The 18671-nt window shown below is 38.8% G+C and overlaps 1 protein-coding gene across 3 annotated transcripts in view; it reads left to right on the forward strand.

Moving 5' to 3' along the window:
• Positions 1–18671, forward strand: part of ARHGAP10 (Rho GTPase activating protein 10) — a 361433-nt gene that overhangs the window by 300928 nt on the left and 41834 nt on the right. For all 3 annotated transcript variants that reach the window (XM_034959225.3, XM_003815856.5, XM_008968883.5), the window contains one exon: positions 7139–7289. In XM_034959225.3, coding sequence (XP_034815116.1) covers positions 7139–7289 — 151 coding nt within the window. The remainder of the gene's footprint in view (positions 1–7138; positions 7290–18671) is intronic.

Consider the following 18671-nt stretch of genomic DNA (forward strand, 5'->3'; position numbering starts at 1 on the left):
GCTGCAGCGACCTGCGATTGTGCCACTGCGCTCTATCTTGGGCAATTAGAGCAAGACCTTGTCTCTGAAAGAAAAAAAAAATTGAGGGAAAAAATGCAAATTGTTTTTTCCTCTGTTCTTATAACACAACAATCAACACAGAAAACCTTTGTGTCCAGATGTGTGGGGGTTTTTCCTACACACCAAGCAAGCAGTCAGCTCTGCAGCAAGCACCAGCTAGGTGTCCTCCCATTCAGTTCCAACACCGTCTACCTGGAGGTAGTGCCAGATGCCACAGATTGAGGGCTTAGTCCCCAAGACTGCCCCCTTTTCAGATGCTAGTCGCAGGTCCGGGCCTCCAGAAATTCTGACTGGCTTCCACTTGGGGTTCCCACAACCCCTGCTTTGGTTTTGATTAATTTGCTAGAGTGGCTCACAGAGCTCAAACACATTTACTGATTTGTTATAAGGGACATTGCATACTTTGGGAAGCTGCAGCAGGCAGATCACTTGAGGCCAGGAATTTAAGACCAGCCTGGGCAACATGGTGAAACCTCATCTCTATTAAAAAAAAAAAAAAAAAAAAAAAACTAGCTGGGTGTAGTGGTACATGCCTGTAATCCCAGCTACTTGGGAGGCTGAGGCAGGAGAATCGCTTGAGCCCGGGTGGCGGAGATTGCAGTGAGCCAAGATTGCACCACTGTACCCCATCCTGGGGGACAGAGTGAGCCTCTGTCTCAAAAAACTAAAAAAAAAAAAAAAAAATTAATAAAGGATATTGCTAGGGATACAGATAAAGAGATGCATAGGGTGAGCTATGGAGGAAGGGGTGCGGAGCTTCCATGCCTCCCCCTTGGTGCATCACCCTCCAGGAACCTCTGTGTTCAGCTCTCCAGAAGCTTTTCATACCCTACCCTCTTGGGCCTTTTATGGAGACTTCATTGGATGGGCATGCTTGATCACCAAGCAGAAATATAATTGTACAAAAAGGGTCTGATCTAATGCTAATGGACTGAAAGAGAAACCCAGCAACGCCTGACTGTTCAGATTCTTCTTGGCCTCTCTGTGCAGCATTCCCTCCTCCAGAATATAGAGCATATAGAGCAAGATGCCTTCCGAAATGGAGGTCTTATGACCTAAAGTCAGACAAGGAAGGTCAGAGAATTTATTTTTTTAATAGAAGATTCCAAAATAAAATCTCTGATTAAATTTAAGTCAAAGCAACATCAAATCATTATACATCAAATAATTCATTCCAAAACTAAACAAGTAAAACTATGTTTACCAGGTATAGACAGTACTGATACACCCTCACTTGTATCAAAGGTTGTGTGCTACTTTTTCTTTTAATATAAATAATTAATAGGTAAGCCAGGAAGGCCAGCTCTTTAATGCAGGGGAAGATACCTACTTTGGGGAGAGCAGAGAGAGATTCTGTTTTCTGAGGCCTGCTTCCAAGGCCTAAAGCATCCCAACATTATGATGAGAGCTGTGACAGTTATGAGCCAGTAACCATATATATATATATATGTATGAGTATGTATGTGTATGTAAAGGAATTCAGGGAGAGGAAGTGTGTTATTACATAGATAGATAGATACTGTGGACTTAAGTATTTATTAATTCAGTTCAATCAAATGCAGCAGGTTTAAGTTGTGTGCTAAAGCAAAATTTGCAGAGACCATCTTATATCCTGTTATTGGCAAAGTATTTCTGGCAGAAGTGGTGTAGTCATTTCCACATGTGGTCCCTGGTAGCAGAGCATGAAGGACTTGGGGAGGGATTTATATAAATGGCTGGGTCCCATGAGCATAAACATCCATTGTGTTGTGTCTGAGGAATCTGTCACTCTGAACAGCGGTGCCAGACTTCTGTTTGTGCTGGCACTCTTAGGAGACCCGAGTAAGCAAGCACTTCCTTACCTGGCATGCCTACGCGTAGAGTGTTTTTTGTCATTGGATTGTCAGACTTGAGTTTTTCTTATGTTGTAAATATGTAGGTGCTGTGAAGAAATTTTCACCCTGGGAGGAAAACGTTTTGAACAGATGTAATCTCTTGATTCTCAATATTGCTTAAGATGAGTTCATCTCTCTTAGAACAAAGGCAATGAGAGGTTTGATGCCAGGAAAGTTGGGAGAGCTGGGCAATCTTAGAAAGAGACCTGGGCACTAAGAGGAATTTGCATCCATGCAGTGGTTCCAGAATTGGCAAATCAGTATTATGTTTGTGTATATATTATATACACATCTTGGCAATGTAGAACAAGATAAGCTACATTTTCTCTTCTAGAATTCGATAGCCAAAATCACAGGTCAGAATTTTAAAAGTAAACAGTTTTACTATTTCCTCTTCTTGTAGATCTAAAAACAGTGTCCCTTTAAGTCATTCCTGGTGTTTCAGAGAGACCATCAGTGCATGGCTTTGTATCCAAAAAAAAAAAAAAAAAAGGCTTCAGAACTGGGGCACTGGAAGACAAAGTAAATGCATATAAAGGTAATGCATTCGTAGAACATGTAGAAGGGGATGGTGAATTTATGTAGCTATTCCCCATTTTACTCTTTCTAAACAGATATAAGACAGTACTAGCTGGTAGTATTTTTCCCTAAGAATTAAATGTTGTTTGTTTCATAAACCTATAATATTTTTATAGTTTGGCAGCAGTGACTTTGGAATGAAAGCCAACTTCAGATGCCAACTCTACCATTTTGAAACCGTGGAGACTTGTGCTAATTGTTTAATTTTTGAGCTTTGTTTATTTGTAAAATGTGTGGAACAGTACTTACCTCAAAGGCTGTTGAGACTATTAAACTGCTTATGAGAAAGCTTGCTACCTAGTAGGTGTTTATTAAATGTTAAATGTATTCAATGAATTAGGAAGTAATTTATATCCAAAATTTCAGTGCTAAAGTGCAGAAATAAATACAGGAAACAGTTGTTTGATTCCAGGTTACTTGGGAATTTTGAAAAGGTGCTCCACTTGTTACTTTTCTTTAGCCTATTACTTGATGTCCTTTTCCAGAGCACTTTAAAATAACTTGGCTCAGAGCACTGAATTTGGGGAATATTCAAGACTCCAAGAAATTAGTGCCCTCTAAAATAGCAGTTGAGTGGAGTCATGAGGTCTGAATTCATTTTTATAATTATTTGCTGTTACAATTATATTATGAATACAAATAGCTACTATTTATTTCTGGCTACTGTGTGCCAGGCACTGTACTGAACACTTTATAAACATTACGCCACTTAATCCCTGTAGTACAGGCATTATGGTTCTCATTGTGCACATGAGAAAATGAGATACACTGTGTTAAGAAATAAATCTGGCCCGGCATGGGCATGGTGGCTCACACCTGTAATCCCAGCACTTTAGGAGGCAGAGGCGGACGGATCACGAGGTCAGGAGTTAGAGACCAGCCTAACCAACATGGTGAAACCCCATCTCTACTAAAAATACAAAAATTAACTGGGCATGGTGGTGCGTGCCTGTAATCCCAGCTATTCAGGAGGCTGAGGCAGGAGAATCGCTTGAACCCAGGAGGCGGAGGTTGCAGTTAGCCAAGCCGAGCTGAGCCGAGATCGCGCCATTGCACTCCAGCCTGGGCGACAGAGTGAGACTCCACCTCAAAAAAAAAAAAAAAAAAACGTCTAACCTAACCTTCCATAGCTGTTAAGATTTAAAAGCCAGGATAGTGCTGTCTCAGATGAGCATCTGTGATTTGCTACCTGTGTTAATCGGGATGATAGCTTAGCTTTCTGAAATGCTAATACAGGTTGAGTATCCCTTAATGGAAATGCTTGGGACCAGAAGTGTTATGAATTTCAATTTTTTTTTGAGCTTTGAATATTTGCATTATGTGTAATAGTTAAGTATCCCAAATCTGAAAATCTGAAATTCAAAATGCTCCAATGAGCATTTCCTTGGAATGTCATGTCAGCGCTCAAAAGTTTCAGATTTTGGAGTGTTTCAGATTTCAGATTTTTGGATTTGGGATGTTCAGCCTATACAACATAGAGCTTATTGAGGGTGTGGTGTGTATTTAGAATCTTTGACATATTTTATACCTCAGGACTTGGCAAGGTTCAAGGAATTGATTATATATGTACAGTGCCAGATTTTATGAAATAATTTTCCTGGTGTTTTTTTTCCCTTCAGCTTTTAAGTTCTGGGGCTACATGTACAGGATTTGCAGGTTTGTTACATGAACATGGTGGCATGCTGGTTTGCTGCACATATCAACCCATCACCTAGGTATTAAGCCCAGCATGCATTAGCTATTCTTCCTGATGCTTTCCCTCCCCCTGCCCCGCTGACAGGCCCCAGTGTGTGTTCACCCCAGGTGTCCATGGGTTCTCTTTGTTCAGCTCCTACTTATAAGTGAGAACATGCGGTTTTTGTTTTTGTTTTTTTTGTTTTTTTTTTATTCCTGCATTAGTATGCTAAGGATAATGGCTTCCAGCTCCATCCATGTCCCTGCAAAGGACAGGATCTTGTTCCTTTTTATGACTGCATAGTATTCTACAATATATATATAGATATATATACACACACACACACACATATATACCACATTTTCTTTATCCAGTCTATTATTGGTGGGCATTTGGGTTGATTCCATGTCTTTGCTATTGTGAATAGTGCTGCAGCAAACATACTTGTGCGTGTATCTTTATAACAGAATGATTTGCGTTCCTTTGGGTATATACCCAGTAATGGGATTGCTGGGTCAAATGGTATTAATATTTCTGTTTCTAAATCTTGGAGGAATCACCACATTGTCTTCCACAGTGGTTGAACTCATTTACACTCCCATTTTCTGGTGTTTTGATTTTGACTTTTGTTCATCCAAGATAAGTGTAAAATAGCTGTAGAATACCTATATCTAAATCACTGTTTCTTAGTCTTGGCTACACAAAAGAATCACCTGAGGAGCTCTAAGATGTAAACCAAAGAAAACAAAACAGACTCCAAAGCCTGTTACTCATTCCCAGATATTCTGATGTGAGCTAAACAGTGCCTTAAGTCTTCTGGAGACCAACCCGGGTTGGACCCAGCCCTGAGATTTGGACTGAGGTGCTGGGAAGGACTGAGATGAGTCCTCTGCAGGGTCTCATTTTGCTTGGTAGTCTGGCTCTGGAGTTTGGGGTTGCCTCCACACCTCACCCCCCACACCCTTTCCGCAACACCCTCACTTCAAACTGGAGGACAGAGGTGGGGCAGTTTTCAGCATTTGCACTGTTCCAGTCAGTATGATCCTGTAAGAGGGTCTGTTTGGAAGGTTTTCATCTGTCCATCACCAGTTGTTGGGATATAACTTTTTCATTGCTAATTTATGCTTTGGATATACTGGCTGTGTGTATGGTTTGGTTTTCTATTCTGGTGACATCCTAGAGGCATCTGCCATATTTGTAAACATCAAACATATTAGTAGGTAAGCCAGGGAGCTGTTTTAAATGTCACAGGTGCCATTTTTTTTATTTTTCCGGTGGAGTCATATTTCCTGGCTTTTCTTCTCTCCTTCACTGTTATCGGACTTCTCAATTTAACTGCTCTCCTGTTCCCACCACCCCACAACCTTCTTACATCTGAACAATGACAGATGACAGTAAATCCAGCTGTGGATAATAGTCCAGGCAGCAGAGGATTTTTTAGGCAGATAAGTAGTTTGCTATTGGCCAGAGTGGTCTATTGGAACACAGATTTTGTGGAAACATGGTGTTGGCAGGTTACCAGTTGGAGCAATAAATTAAATTTTCACTAGCACATATTTGTCTACAGTAACTTAAATCATTTTTTAAAAATTTCATTTACACATGAGGGGGCAGTATGGGACTATAAAGCAAATGCTGTCTTTGAAGTAGCTTATTTTTATTGGTATATAATAGTTTTTAGGTGCGAACTTTTTGACTGTGCAATTAAAACTCCAGCATTGTTGTTAGTTGTTCAGCGATACACATATGTAAGTGATATACCCTCACTTGTATCGAAGGTTGTGTACCACTTTTAATATAAAAAATATAAAACAGTGAGACATTCTCACAGTGCTTTTTGTTTTTAAATTATACATGTGCAGAATGTGCAGGTTCTGGGATAGATGTGCAGAACGTGCAGGTTTGTTATATAGGTATACATGTGCCATGATGGTTTGCTGCATCCATCAACCCGCCCTCTAGGATTTAAGGCCCACATACATTAGGTATTTGTGGGTTTTATATTCATGTTTTGTTTAAAGCTGGCTGGCTTTCTTCCTGTTTTCTGCTTCCACCTGAGGAACGTCAGCCCTTTGGAGATGCAGCTTCTATTAGGTTGATATCTCTAATGTATTTTACTTTATGACTTTATTGAAGAATGAAGGACCTGCAGCATTGCTGGAAGGAAGCCTCTGAACTGGGGTCTCACAGCTATGGAGGGTCTATTATCAGTCACCTCTGTGTGATATGCTTTCTTTGTGGCACAAATCGCTTTTCTCAAAAGAAGAAATTTGCTAAGCAAAGGAGCAGCACATTTTAATTAATGTTGTTATTACTGATCTGTGAATGACATTATAGATAAATCAAGGTGCTAATATTCTAGGTTTCATAAATGAAAGGGGAAATAAAAGAGGGGTTAGAGGGTATTAAATGAATTGATAAAATCTAGAAAACATTTTATGAAAAATGTAAATGGGAAGCTAGAAAGGTAATTTCATAAGCATAGGCTATTTTTAAATGTGTAAAAAGTATTTGCAGTCATATGTTTCTGTTTACGTAGTTTGGAAAAAATTGAGGCCAATGTTTTGGTGTAAATATAACCTTCCATAAAATTTAATGGAATACTTGTTTTTAATGTTTTATCCTGGCTGCTTCCTTTGGAGATGAAGGGCTGTGGTACTGTCTATATCTGCTAAAGATAGTTTTACTTGTTTAGTTTTGGAATGAATTATTTGATGTATAACAATCTGATGTTGTTTTGATTTAAATTTAATCAGAGATTTTATTTTGGAATCTTCTGTTAAAAAAATAAAAGGCTATGACCTCTTCCCTTCATTGGAAGGAATGGATTTTGGGCTCTAGCCTGTCTTGAATGAACTCCAAATCAAATGTTGTGGTGCTGGTTTACTGGAGTAACACACAGGTTTCTGTTCATGGTAAATAATTCCTGTCCTTTATGCTTTGTTGGAAGATTTTTCGGACGCCACCCGATACTACATTTCCTGAGCCCACCTGCCTGTCAGCATCACCCCCAAATGCGCCACCAAGGCAGTCGAAGAGACAAGGCCAGAGAACCAAGAGGCCCGTGGCCGTCTACAATCTTTGTCTGGAGCTGGAAGATGGTAAGATGTTAATGATATTTTTTGCTTGATAGCATGTTGAGAGTATGGCGTATCATATGTCCTCAGGGCAGGCCACAGTTTTCTGTCGTCTGTGTTTTAATTTCTTCTTCCCTTAAGATTATAATTTTGAGATTTACAGGGAGGGTGAAGCTTTTTTGTAAGGGAGAAAATGCAAGTTTCGGTTTTGTGTTTGTCTTTGTTATGCATGGTTCTTTTTTTATTTTTAAAAGACAGCTTAAATTTCTTTTTTGGGAGACTTGTGTGACCTCCTGTGAGGTTACATAACCCTGAGACAAATGGAAGGGGAACTAAAATTAAAGCAGATCTTTTATGAGAGGAGCGGATGGAGTCTCATGTTAAATGCATCTAGATTAAAGGCACAGTTCACCATCGCACTGGGGTTTATGGCTTGTGTGCCTTACTTGCCCCATTTTTCTGACTTGTTCATCAGGCAGAATGCTTCATCTTATGGCAGGGGTGGCAAGTTGACCTGCCTACCTGGGCCAGGCTTGTGGGAACTGGGCTGCAGTGGAACTCTGGCCAGTGGAAGTTCTCATGTCCCTTCCGAGCCACCCTGTTCAGCTAATCGTTGCCACGTGGCCCTGTTGTTTCAGTGTTGCCAGATTGCCCAGTTTTTACAAAGCCTAGAAATCTGAGTTTTCAACACTGATCCATACAAAACAAGACTGGGAGCCATGCACACGCCTCCCATTGCTGATTTGTAATCATATGGTTATTGGTGTGGAGAATAAGATGATTCTGGTATCCAAACCTGCGTTTTCAGTATGCAGCCTGAAGCTGTGACTCGTGTTGTGAGGCCTTCCTCTTATTGAGAACATTTGCTGAATTTGAAAGTAGTCTTCATTCTTCTTCTAGTCCTCTTTTTCAAAAAAGAGAATCTTTCATTTATTAGCCTTGAGCTACCCAGGTTACCTTAGTTGGGATGTGTGAGATTAGCAGAGTGAGGAAGGGGATGAGGATGGTGACAGATACCATGCCTTCATTGTAGGCAGCTGCATGCACACACCAGGTGGTTAATATCCAGAGATCCACGCAAGCAGGTGACAACTGTCTTCAGCTTACCTGACTTAGAGGTATCTCTAGGAAGACTCGGAATGCCTCCTGTAACGACACAGGGGGGCTAAAATGTGGGATTTTTTTATATTGCTCAAGACGTAGGTACATATGATACAAATATTAGTTTTACAGTCGGATAGTTAATTTCCAGAGGAAGGGCATGAATCATTACAATTAAGCTATAATTTCAGAACTTCCTTTTAGACACTCATTTCAACTTCTGATCCTAGCTAACTTTTTTATTCGGTCTCTTTCTTACGTTCATTCTTTCTCAGCAGAGTTGTTGATAAGGAGTAAAACTGACTGGTTTGAATTGCACCTTCTCTTACATCTCACTTGTCCTCTGATGGAAGTGTTAATAAATAGTGAAATAAGCAAATGTTGGAAAGTAGGAAAGGAAAAAGAAATCAAGAAGACACAGAATACCTCAAATGGCTCATTGGCCCTTGAGCAAAATGGAATTGACTGTATTTCATGAGGTAGATGACTAAAGAAGGACATTTTGGTCTTAGGATCACGTCTACTATTTTGATGTTCTTAGCAATGGAATCGTAATAGCCAATCAAATTTATTTAGTGGATTAACCTTTTGATCATTGGATTGCTAAGTGATTATTAATGTTAAGAAGTTTCTGTAGTGGTATTTAACACATCTCTTATGGGAACACTCAAGCTAGTGTACAATCACAGCCTTCCTAACTTGTAGGTTATAAAATAATTCGTTAAAATTACTTGATTTTTAAGGGAAAGGATTGTCAGCTACTTAACTTCTTTAGTATGGTTTTTATGTTCATTATTTGTATGATGTTTTGTTCTACATTTTGTATTTCATGAAGTATTTTATAGCTTTATATTCATCCTTGGTTGCAACTTTGGGATTTTTTTTTTTAAGTTGTCAGAATCAGGAAAACTCTGAAGTTTGGTCATAGTGATTTAATCTTATGTTAGAGGTTATATGATAAGATAAAGCAACTTAAAATTATTATTCTCCCTTGCCCTCAGTTTTTTGTAGTTAAGATTTAGTTGTGTGAAAAAATAGTTATTTCAGATAGAACAGAGTAGGGTCTATATTTTGTCATAGGCTTTTTATATTTTACATATTCTAAAAAAAAAGTGAATACATTTATTTGAAAGGAAGCATATAGGAAAAGAATACTAAAAAAACTTTCATGTTATTGAATGTCACTTAGCATATTGAAAACTTTACTGCCAAAAGAAGATGTATTCTTGTCATTACGACTTAATTTTTTTTTAAGTAGCTTGAATCATATAATTGTCAAAACGACTTGAAGGTTTCAAAAAGTTTAATTTTTTTGTATTTTTTTCTTATTTTAGTAGTGAAGTGACTTCCCATGTTAATCTAGTTTGGGTTAAAATATGCATTATTATAGACAACTTTGGTTGATTATTTTTCCAAATGTTCTAGTTTATATGGGACAGATAGAAAATGTGTATACAAATGTGCTTCTCTCTTCCCTGCCCCTGCCCTGTGACTCATTGTAGTGTAAGTTAATTTGACTTAATTAAATACAGGATGAATAGTTTTTGCTTATAAGTTAGGTGTAGACTATCTGCCAAGATTCGAGGAACTGCATTGGATGACTGGAGATGTTCTTCAGGCCTATGATTTGGTCAGAGATTTGGTATTTGAGTGAAGTGGTTTGTGGTATGTTATTTCTTCTTCTGCACTGAGTAGAGTATGAAACTGTGTGATGTCCCAAACAGCCAGTCTTGGAACACACTCGGAATTGGTTTCAGTTCAGCATCAGGCAGATCAAAAAAGCATCAGCGAAGAGTCAGCAAGCCTGTTAGCATGTGTCACAGTAGGATGGGCCTGGATGCAGAAAACCCAGCATGAAGCCGGAGGGGAGATCCTCTGCTGGGAGACATGTTTTCTGTTATGTTCATTCAACCTCACCCCCACTCCCAATTGAGAGATGACCAGTTTAACTAAATAAACAGAGTGTCTTTACTTTAGTAAAGACTTCCATCGGCATTGGTGCATCTAGCCATACTGTGTATGCTCATTATTTTTCTTTGCAATATATGATTAAATGATATTAAATTTATTTGCAAAAGACTGTAAAATTCTAGTTACTTGCTTAAGCTTCTTTATTGATGATTAATATGAACTAAAATGGATATAGTATCTGGCTAGTTTTCTTAAATTAGAGCAGCTGTTAAATCTTTGTGAGATTCTCATCTTTTATTATTTTGTTGAAGCCATATTGCTCATTTTTCATATAACATTTAATCTCAACATCAAAGCTGAGTAGATTTGGCTAAGTCAGTTATGAAAAAGCAAAATATGAGGTAGGCTGCTAAGTGCTGAAAAGATTAGAAATCAAAGGTTTGCTTTCATTTCATTTTCAAGTTATATCCCATGTTTTTATTTCTTTAGAACTACTAGTAAGATAACTCTAAAAATGTTAAATGTATGTTATGTGTTTGTTTTTTCCTGCCCCCACTCCAAGTGCGTGTCCTTACAATCTCTTACAATAAAGAGGGGCTGTTGTGTTTATTGTAATTCCCCCAAATACAAGGAAAGTTCAGGAGGCTCTATGAGATCAAAGTGATCTTTGTTATTTTTCATTCAAGGCAGAAGAAATTTTAAGCAAAAGTCTGGGGAGTTGGGGAGAAGAGGATTACCATCTGAATCTCTTTCTTCATGCTAGCTCTAATTTTAAACAAAACTAGACATTTACAGAACTAGGTTTTATATGTATCTTCTGGTGTAATTAAGTATTCTTTGCCTGTCTTCTTTTGTAACATGATACAGCAGCTTATTTAGGCAACTTTAAAAAATATGACTTATAGTGAGTTGAAAACAAAATCATCTTGCAAGCCAATTGGCAAGATTTAATAACATTTGAGTGTTGGTCTTACTTGGGTATCGTCGGGTTGGCACTTTAACATTTGGATCACGAATGTGCTAACTGCAGCACATTTTGTTGAGCATGTGTTATTGTAGTCCTACAGCGTGGTAGATACCGTGATGAGGATACAGAGCCTTCTCAGCAAAAAAATGAAAATACTACTGTTGAGCGGGGCAGAGATGGATAAACAATGACACGTGATCATTTCCTTGTATCCTAAGTAGGAACATATCTTGATCTAGGTGAGTCTCTAAAATCAGAGTAGGACAAATATGTCATATATAGATGTCCTTTCAGCCTGAGTAATATCAAATTAGAACTTTGAATAATTAGCTAAAATTTAAATGTCACACGTCAACGAGAGCAATGCTGATGATATAAATTAGCCGTCTTAGGTAGGTTGAAAGAATTTGGTTTGATTTTGAGGCATGAGCAAGAGAACAGAAAACTAGAAAGCAGGCCACTGTGCGGTCTTTTTAAACGTAGATTTTTAATTCTAAACGATGGAATGCTGTTAGCCATTTGGAAGTTTTTTTTGCCTCTACTATTTATTAGTGGTTTTTATTATACTAGATATGAAAATCAGAATTATACCGCATATCAATTGAAGAGCTTTTATATGCTCCACATCCTGCCACATACGGTTTTTCCTTTCAAGGAGCTAATTTTCTGTTCCCATTCTGTTTGTCACCGCAGTGAAATAAGAAACAACGTGGCAATAAGTGCCCAGTGCTAGCTCTGAGGAAGGGAAGTCTGTAGGGGGTGCTTTCTGGTTTCCTTGAAATGAGCTGTTTTGGCAGTTGGGTGGGAAAGGGTTTCAGGTAAGGGGAGTAGCATGACTGAGGCATGGCAGGAGCAGAGAGCTGGAGCCAGGTGTGAGGGTAGGAGATTCCCTGATTAGAAGGGGACAGTGTTGACAGTTGTGAATGATGGGCGGACCTGATGTGAAAGACTTAGACCCAGGAGAAACAGCTTAAGGGACAAATGGGTGGATTGGAGCCTGGGCTGGGGAATATGTATCCTGACTGTATACTCATGGACAAATTGCTTACCCTCTCTAAATCTATTTTATTAGCTACAAAATCAGGGTGATAGTAGTATCTACCACTGAGGATGGTTGAGAAGGTTCAGTTGTTAATGTGTTTAGCCTAACGTCTGGCACATAGTAAGCACTCAAACTCTAGCTGCTGCTGTAGGGTAGTATTCTTAAAGCCAGGGAAAGGTGCTTTAGGTTTAAAATGATGAGAGGAACCACTGAATATTTTTCAGCAAGGGAGAAGAGTTGTAACATTTTGAAAATAATACTTAAGAAACTTAATCTGACTTAATCTGCCAGTAGAAATCTGAAAGGCAGCTATGGTAAAAGGCTGATGAAGTAATTTAGGTTGAGGTTGAAGTGGACTTGAATTAGCACTAGAAAGCAAAAATAAAATGGATATCTGGGAGAGATGTTAAAGTAAATTGGGGACTTCTTAACTGACTAGATGGCGAGATCAAGGCAGATAAAGTGGACATTATTCGCCACAGATTAGGCTCATAGGTAAATCTATCATTGTGTTTATGTTTTTGTTTTTATCTTCAGTTTTTTCCTTGCAGCTTAAAAACAGACCATCTTTCCATCAAAAGGAAGGAAACATGCCGTTTTGTTAGTGTGTTCAATATGTATTCTCATGTGTAACTGCTTTGAAAAATAGGTTTAGTAAAAAATGGTGTAGAATGTCTTGGTATAAATAGTGAATATGGAAATAGTGTATATGGAAAGTCAGTGGAAAGAGAGAAATAGTAAATAGTTACTAAAATGTTCCATGTGCTTAGAAAAAGAACAGTCCTATAACTATGAGCAAAGTACAGCTCATTTTTCTCCAATTTTTCCTCACAGGCACATATATCCACGTTCATCCATAGGCTCATATTAAGGGATGGGAGGCCACTCACTCTAGTGAGACCCTTCATTAGAAGCCAAGGATAGCTCACATTCATGGCAGCAGTGCACTCTGTAATCTCAGTTCCCAAGAGAGCATCTATAGAATGCCTCTTTATGAAAATGTGCTTTCATAAGTGAATTGTAACTACTCTGTATTTCCCACGATGTTAGCAGGACACAAACTATGTGGAGGTGTGAGAAGGACAACTGGAAAACCATTGTTGGCATGGATTTTCATTGACATTCTGTAGCTATAGATGTTTCCTTGTAAACATGTGATCAGCTTGATGCAGATTATAATCAATCCAGGTAACTGGACCAAGCAGATTTTTGCCTTAAGATGGGCAGTCTGTCTTTTCTCCATGCTTACCAATTCTTTTTTGGCATGGCATTTCATGGGTGGGCTCTGGATAATAACTTCCCAAGCCCGGAAGCCCCTTGCCATCTCCTCACAGCAGTGTTATGATTCCTTGACATGGAATTACTGTGTTGTGAAGTTTAATCTAAGACCAGGCTTGAATGTGTGACAGTATATGTAGACAGATTATTTCTTAACTCACTTTTACAATGATGAGATCAATGGGTTGGAAAAGGCAGCCAGAAGATTCAGGGCTATAATTGAGTTGTGGCGTGCCTAGAAATTATGTGGGATGCCTCCCCTGCGTTGGTGTCTCCCCAGAAACCTCCTGTGAGGCTCAGCATCCCCCCCCCCCCAACCAACCCCAATGCTAGTGACAAAGTGAAAGGCAACTTCTTCTATTGCTTCCTATGTAATTTTAACTGTGCTTCTGTGTGGGATGAACATTTCCCCCTTTCTCTGGAGGAGGAAAAGAAAAAAGCTTATTTAATGCCTTTAAAAAAAATACATAGCTGCTTCTGTGGTGAAAATAAGTTCATGGCAGGTAACTCAGATTTATAGAAGAGAGAAAAATTCTTTAAAGCTTCTCTCCCTGTGGAGTGGGTTTTTTCTTCACTTCTAATAGCTTTTATTTTAATTTCTAGTTCTGAATTCAAGCAGCTGTCACTCTCTTTATAGCCCCCTTTGAAACTCTTGTGGCGTAGGAGGTAGCTGGGCTGTCTAAGAAACATCTTTTCAAACCAACCAAAGTATTGTTTATCCTGAATGAAATGGAATTTTAAGGCTGTCAAGAGTGACTGATTTGAAACGTTTTCTTTGATAGCCAGGAAGATGAGCAGAAATCTAGAGGGAGAAGGTATTTCTCTGTGTAACCAATTCCAAGTGACTTCTGTTGCTCTGAAAACTCTATGGCCCATGATTAAAATGACCATGATCTAAGAGTGTTGTATACAATTAATAGAACAAAGCCAACCTGTGGCCAGTTCATTTTTACTTACTGAATTCTTACCAGCTGTTGAGGAAAAAGAAATGATGCAAGACTGAGACAATACCAGAGAACACTCCTTGTATTTATCATGAGTTGTCTTCAGTTGGCTTTTCTTAGTTCTGGGTTGCATCTTTGCAGCCTGGTTCCCTCTGCATGCTCATTCTACCTTCCTTTGTGCCCTCCTAGGCTGTATTAAGAAGGAGTACAGGGTCACCTTTAGATGAAAGAAAAAAAAAGAAAAAAAAAAACATTTAAGCCTATTAAAATGAAATCTGGGGCCAGGCCTAGTGGCTCACTCCTGTAATCCCAGCATGTTGGGTGGCCGAGGTGGGAGGATCAGTTGGGCCTGGGAGGTTGAGGCTGCAGTGAGCCGTGATTACACCACTGCACTCCAGCCTGGGTGACAGATCAAGACCCCATCTCCAACAACAACAACAAAAAAAATGAATTTTGAGACTGGCATTTTGGATCTACTAATAGTCTTTAAAATCAGCAGCACAAGTTTTTGAGCATGAAATGTGCTTATGGTAATGGTTTTTATTTTTCTCTTTAAATAAAGAGAAATAGTGATTATTTAAGTCTGTTTATTATCTTGGCTATATTTTAAAAACGTTTTCTTAAAATCTTTAGTAGTTCATGCAGGAGTATGATACAAAATTCAGAGAGTAATAACTTTGAACAGTTACATATTAGCATATTATATACCAAGTACTGTTGTTGGCAATATTTATTAAACTTAGATAATATCCAGAACAATCCTATGGGTAGTATTATTATCCCTATTTTATAGTTCAGGAAACTGAGGCATAGAGAAGGCCAATAACTCACCCACATCTGTGACAAAGCTAGGATGGAATCCAGGCAGTCTGATTCCAGGGTCTGGGTTCTTAATCACTCTACTAGGGTGCTGAAATAAGGGCAACTGTGAACTTCTCTTCCCTGGAGTCAGCAGACATTGCCATTTGTCTTGTGGTTCCTTTCAGAGATACTCTGTGCATTTCTAACAATGCTATTTATTTTTTAATTTTAAGAATGATTCTTAGTTTTTCCATTTAAAAAAAAAATGGTTAGTGTTGTAAGGGAGTCACAGCTGTGGTCTTGATCCAGGAGATAAAGGAGAAGCAAGAGCCAGAGAGGACTATGATTTTCAATGTGGGACATAAAACACTGTAACAAGCATGGGCCCTCCAGGAGAAAAGTCCAGGCCTGTTTTTTAATGAGAGAAAGGGGAGGGAAGTGACCCATTTTATTTCAGTGATATTAAGTACTGCAAAAATATTTTATTGTAATTTATGCCACCACTTACCTAAATGAACAAACATCTGGTCATGGATTGGTTGTAGTGAGGATATCTCAGGTACCTTATGCTTTAACAGGCTGTTAGAAAGTGAACACAATTTGGAATTTGATGCTGCCCAAATATATGAGATTTTGCTGTTGCTTTTCTGTCTTCTCCTCCCACTCCTCTCCCCTTCTTTATTAAAAATAATTTTAAAAAAATAAATAATATATTCCCATATTTGAAAACTCAAAAAGTATAAAAAGATACAAAGTGGAAAGATCTATTCCATCCCATTGACTCAGTGCCTGCGTCTGCAAGCCAGATCTGTAACCATTGATGTTCATGGGTTGAACCACATAAAATTGCCATCTTTTAGGTAAAAAATTATCTAATATCGGCAATTTCACCTGTTCCCCCCCTGCCCATATTGTAGACCAAACATTGTAATCATTGAGAATTTCATGTAGTTCAACTTGTGGTTTCTGAAATCCTTCTAGAGTTGAGAGGTAAATTGGATTGATGATCAGTTATTAGCAAGTCTGTACCTTGTGGAACTGCTGTAGGTATATGCCAAACATGATTGAATATCATCATTTTTATATGGTTCAACCTATAGTTTCCTGTCCTTCTAGAATTCTTTATTTTTATATGTAAGTGTATTAGGGTGCTCTAAAGAGATAGAATGAATAAGATAGATGTATATATTGAAGGGGAGTTTATTAAGGAGTATTGACTCACATGATCACAAGGTGAAGTCCCACAATAGGCCATCTGCAAGCTGAGGAGCAGGGAAGCTAGTCCAAGTCCCAAAACCTCAAAAGTAGGGAAGCTGACAGTGCAGCCTTCAGTTGGTGACCAAAAGCCCGAAAGCCCACTGGTGTAAGTCCAGGAGTCCAAATCTGAAGAACTTGGACTCTCATGTTCGAGGGCAGGAAACATCCAGCTTGGGAGAAAGATGACGGCTGTGGAAGACTCAGCAAGTCAAGTCCTCCACCTTCTTCTGCCTGCTTTATTCCAGCTGCTCTGGCAGCTGATTAGGTGTTAATCTCCTTTGGCAACACCCTCACCGACACACCCAGGAACAATACTTTGCATCCTTCAATCCAATCATGTTACCACTCAATATTAACCACCATGATAAGCAAATATGAATATGGATTCTTATTTATTCTCTTCTGCACTGAAGAGTCAGTTTGGTACCTTTTTTGTTTTTTTCAAATTTTATAGTATATCTTGTGTTGCTTTTTATGTCAGTACAAAGAGAGCTTTCTCCTTTCTTCACTGCTGTATAGTACTCTCTGCATTCTATTGTATGGATGTACTTATAAGAGGACCTTGTATTCTACAGCCCAGCCAAACACAGTCAGATGATGCAGACGTCTTACTCATCACACATAGGCTTCCAGCCATCCTGGGATGATAAAGATTTGTCCATAGAAATAATGTACAGTATGCTTTTGAATGAAAAAAGCAAGTTTTAAGATGGAATTTTCAAAAATATTCTCACTTTAAAAGGAAAACCTATATATTTAAATATAAGCATACAAGTAAATCTGGAAAAATAATCAGTTATAACAATGGTTATCCTTAGGTGGTAAGAGTTGGTGATTTTCTTTATACATATTTGTATTTCCTATCTTGTCTATAGTGTATTACTTGTAATACATACATATAAATACACATATACACACATACTGCATACATTTATATGTGTTTAGTTTACAAATGTTTCAGCTTAACTCTGAAGCAAGCTGTGTTTCATGCTAGTGTGTTGGGTATATGTTTAATATTTTGTAATGGAAGGATTGAGAAGCAGAGTCTAGAAAGAAAGGGAATGGAGTCCCCTTAGCATGAGCTGGCCTGGAGAGACTTCATTGGCACTAACTGAGAATGACTGTCTCTCACTGCTTAGTGTTTTCCTGTTAGACTTCCCGTGACTTTCACCTTTTGCCCAGGCTGCTTTCTCATGGTTACGTTGTCCTGGCATTTTGGGGATCCCTATTACTGGAAATACTTAGGCAGCAAAGAGTTTTATTGAATGGTTGACTTGCTTGTGGTTAAGTTTGGATTTAAATTTCTTCCCTCCTCTTGATGTTGTTTATGATCTCAGCAAATCTCTCTCTAAGCCTCACAAGTTTGGACAATAAAACTTTGACATGGTTTTTGCCTGGAACAACTGAGTTAATGGATGTAAACCAGCCAATATATGGTAAATATTGAATAGTTTTCGCTTATATTTTCTTGAGAGCCTGATATCTGAAGCAGAAGAGCTTCAGATACGCTTTCATGTTTGGTATGCTTTCAAATAAAATGTAATTTAGTCTTTTATTTCTGGTTATTTTTGTCCAACATTATACCTAAGTTTGTTGGTAACTAGCATCTCCCTCTGGCAATTACTTATTTATTTTTTTGAGACCATTTCGCTCTTGTTGCCCAGGCTAGAGTGCAATGGCGCGATCTTGGCTCACTGCAATCTCTGCCTCCCAGGTTCAAGTGATTCTCCTGCCTCAGCTCCTGAGTAGCTGGGATTACAGGCCCCTGCCACCACTCCCAGCTAATTTGTTTTTTTTGTATTTTTAGTAGAGACAGGTTTCACCCTGTTGGCCAGGCTGGTCTTGAGCTCCTGATCTCAGGTGGTCCACACACTTCGGCCTCCCAGAGTGCTGGGATTACAGGTGTGAGCCACTGCCCTGGCCTCCATCTGGCAATTAATAATGAACTTTCCTTCTTCTTAGATGAGAGGAATAGGGGAGGACAGGTGAAAAGCAAGGAGTCTGGCAGCCCTCATTGTCTCAGCTGTACTGGAGGTTGTACTCTGAGCACAGTGCTCTAAATTTCCTGAGCTGTCAAACTGGCAGCTTCCTCAAAGTTTATGGAA

Source organism: Pan paniscus, chromosome 3 (genome assembly GCF_029289425.2).
Source record: "Pan paniscus chromosome 3, NHGRI_mPanPan1-v2.0_pri, whole genome shotgun sequence".
NCBI lineage: Eukaryota > Metazoa > Chordata > Mammalia > Primates > Hominidae > Pan > Pan paniscus.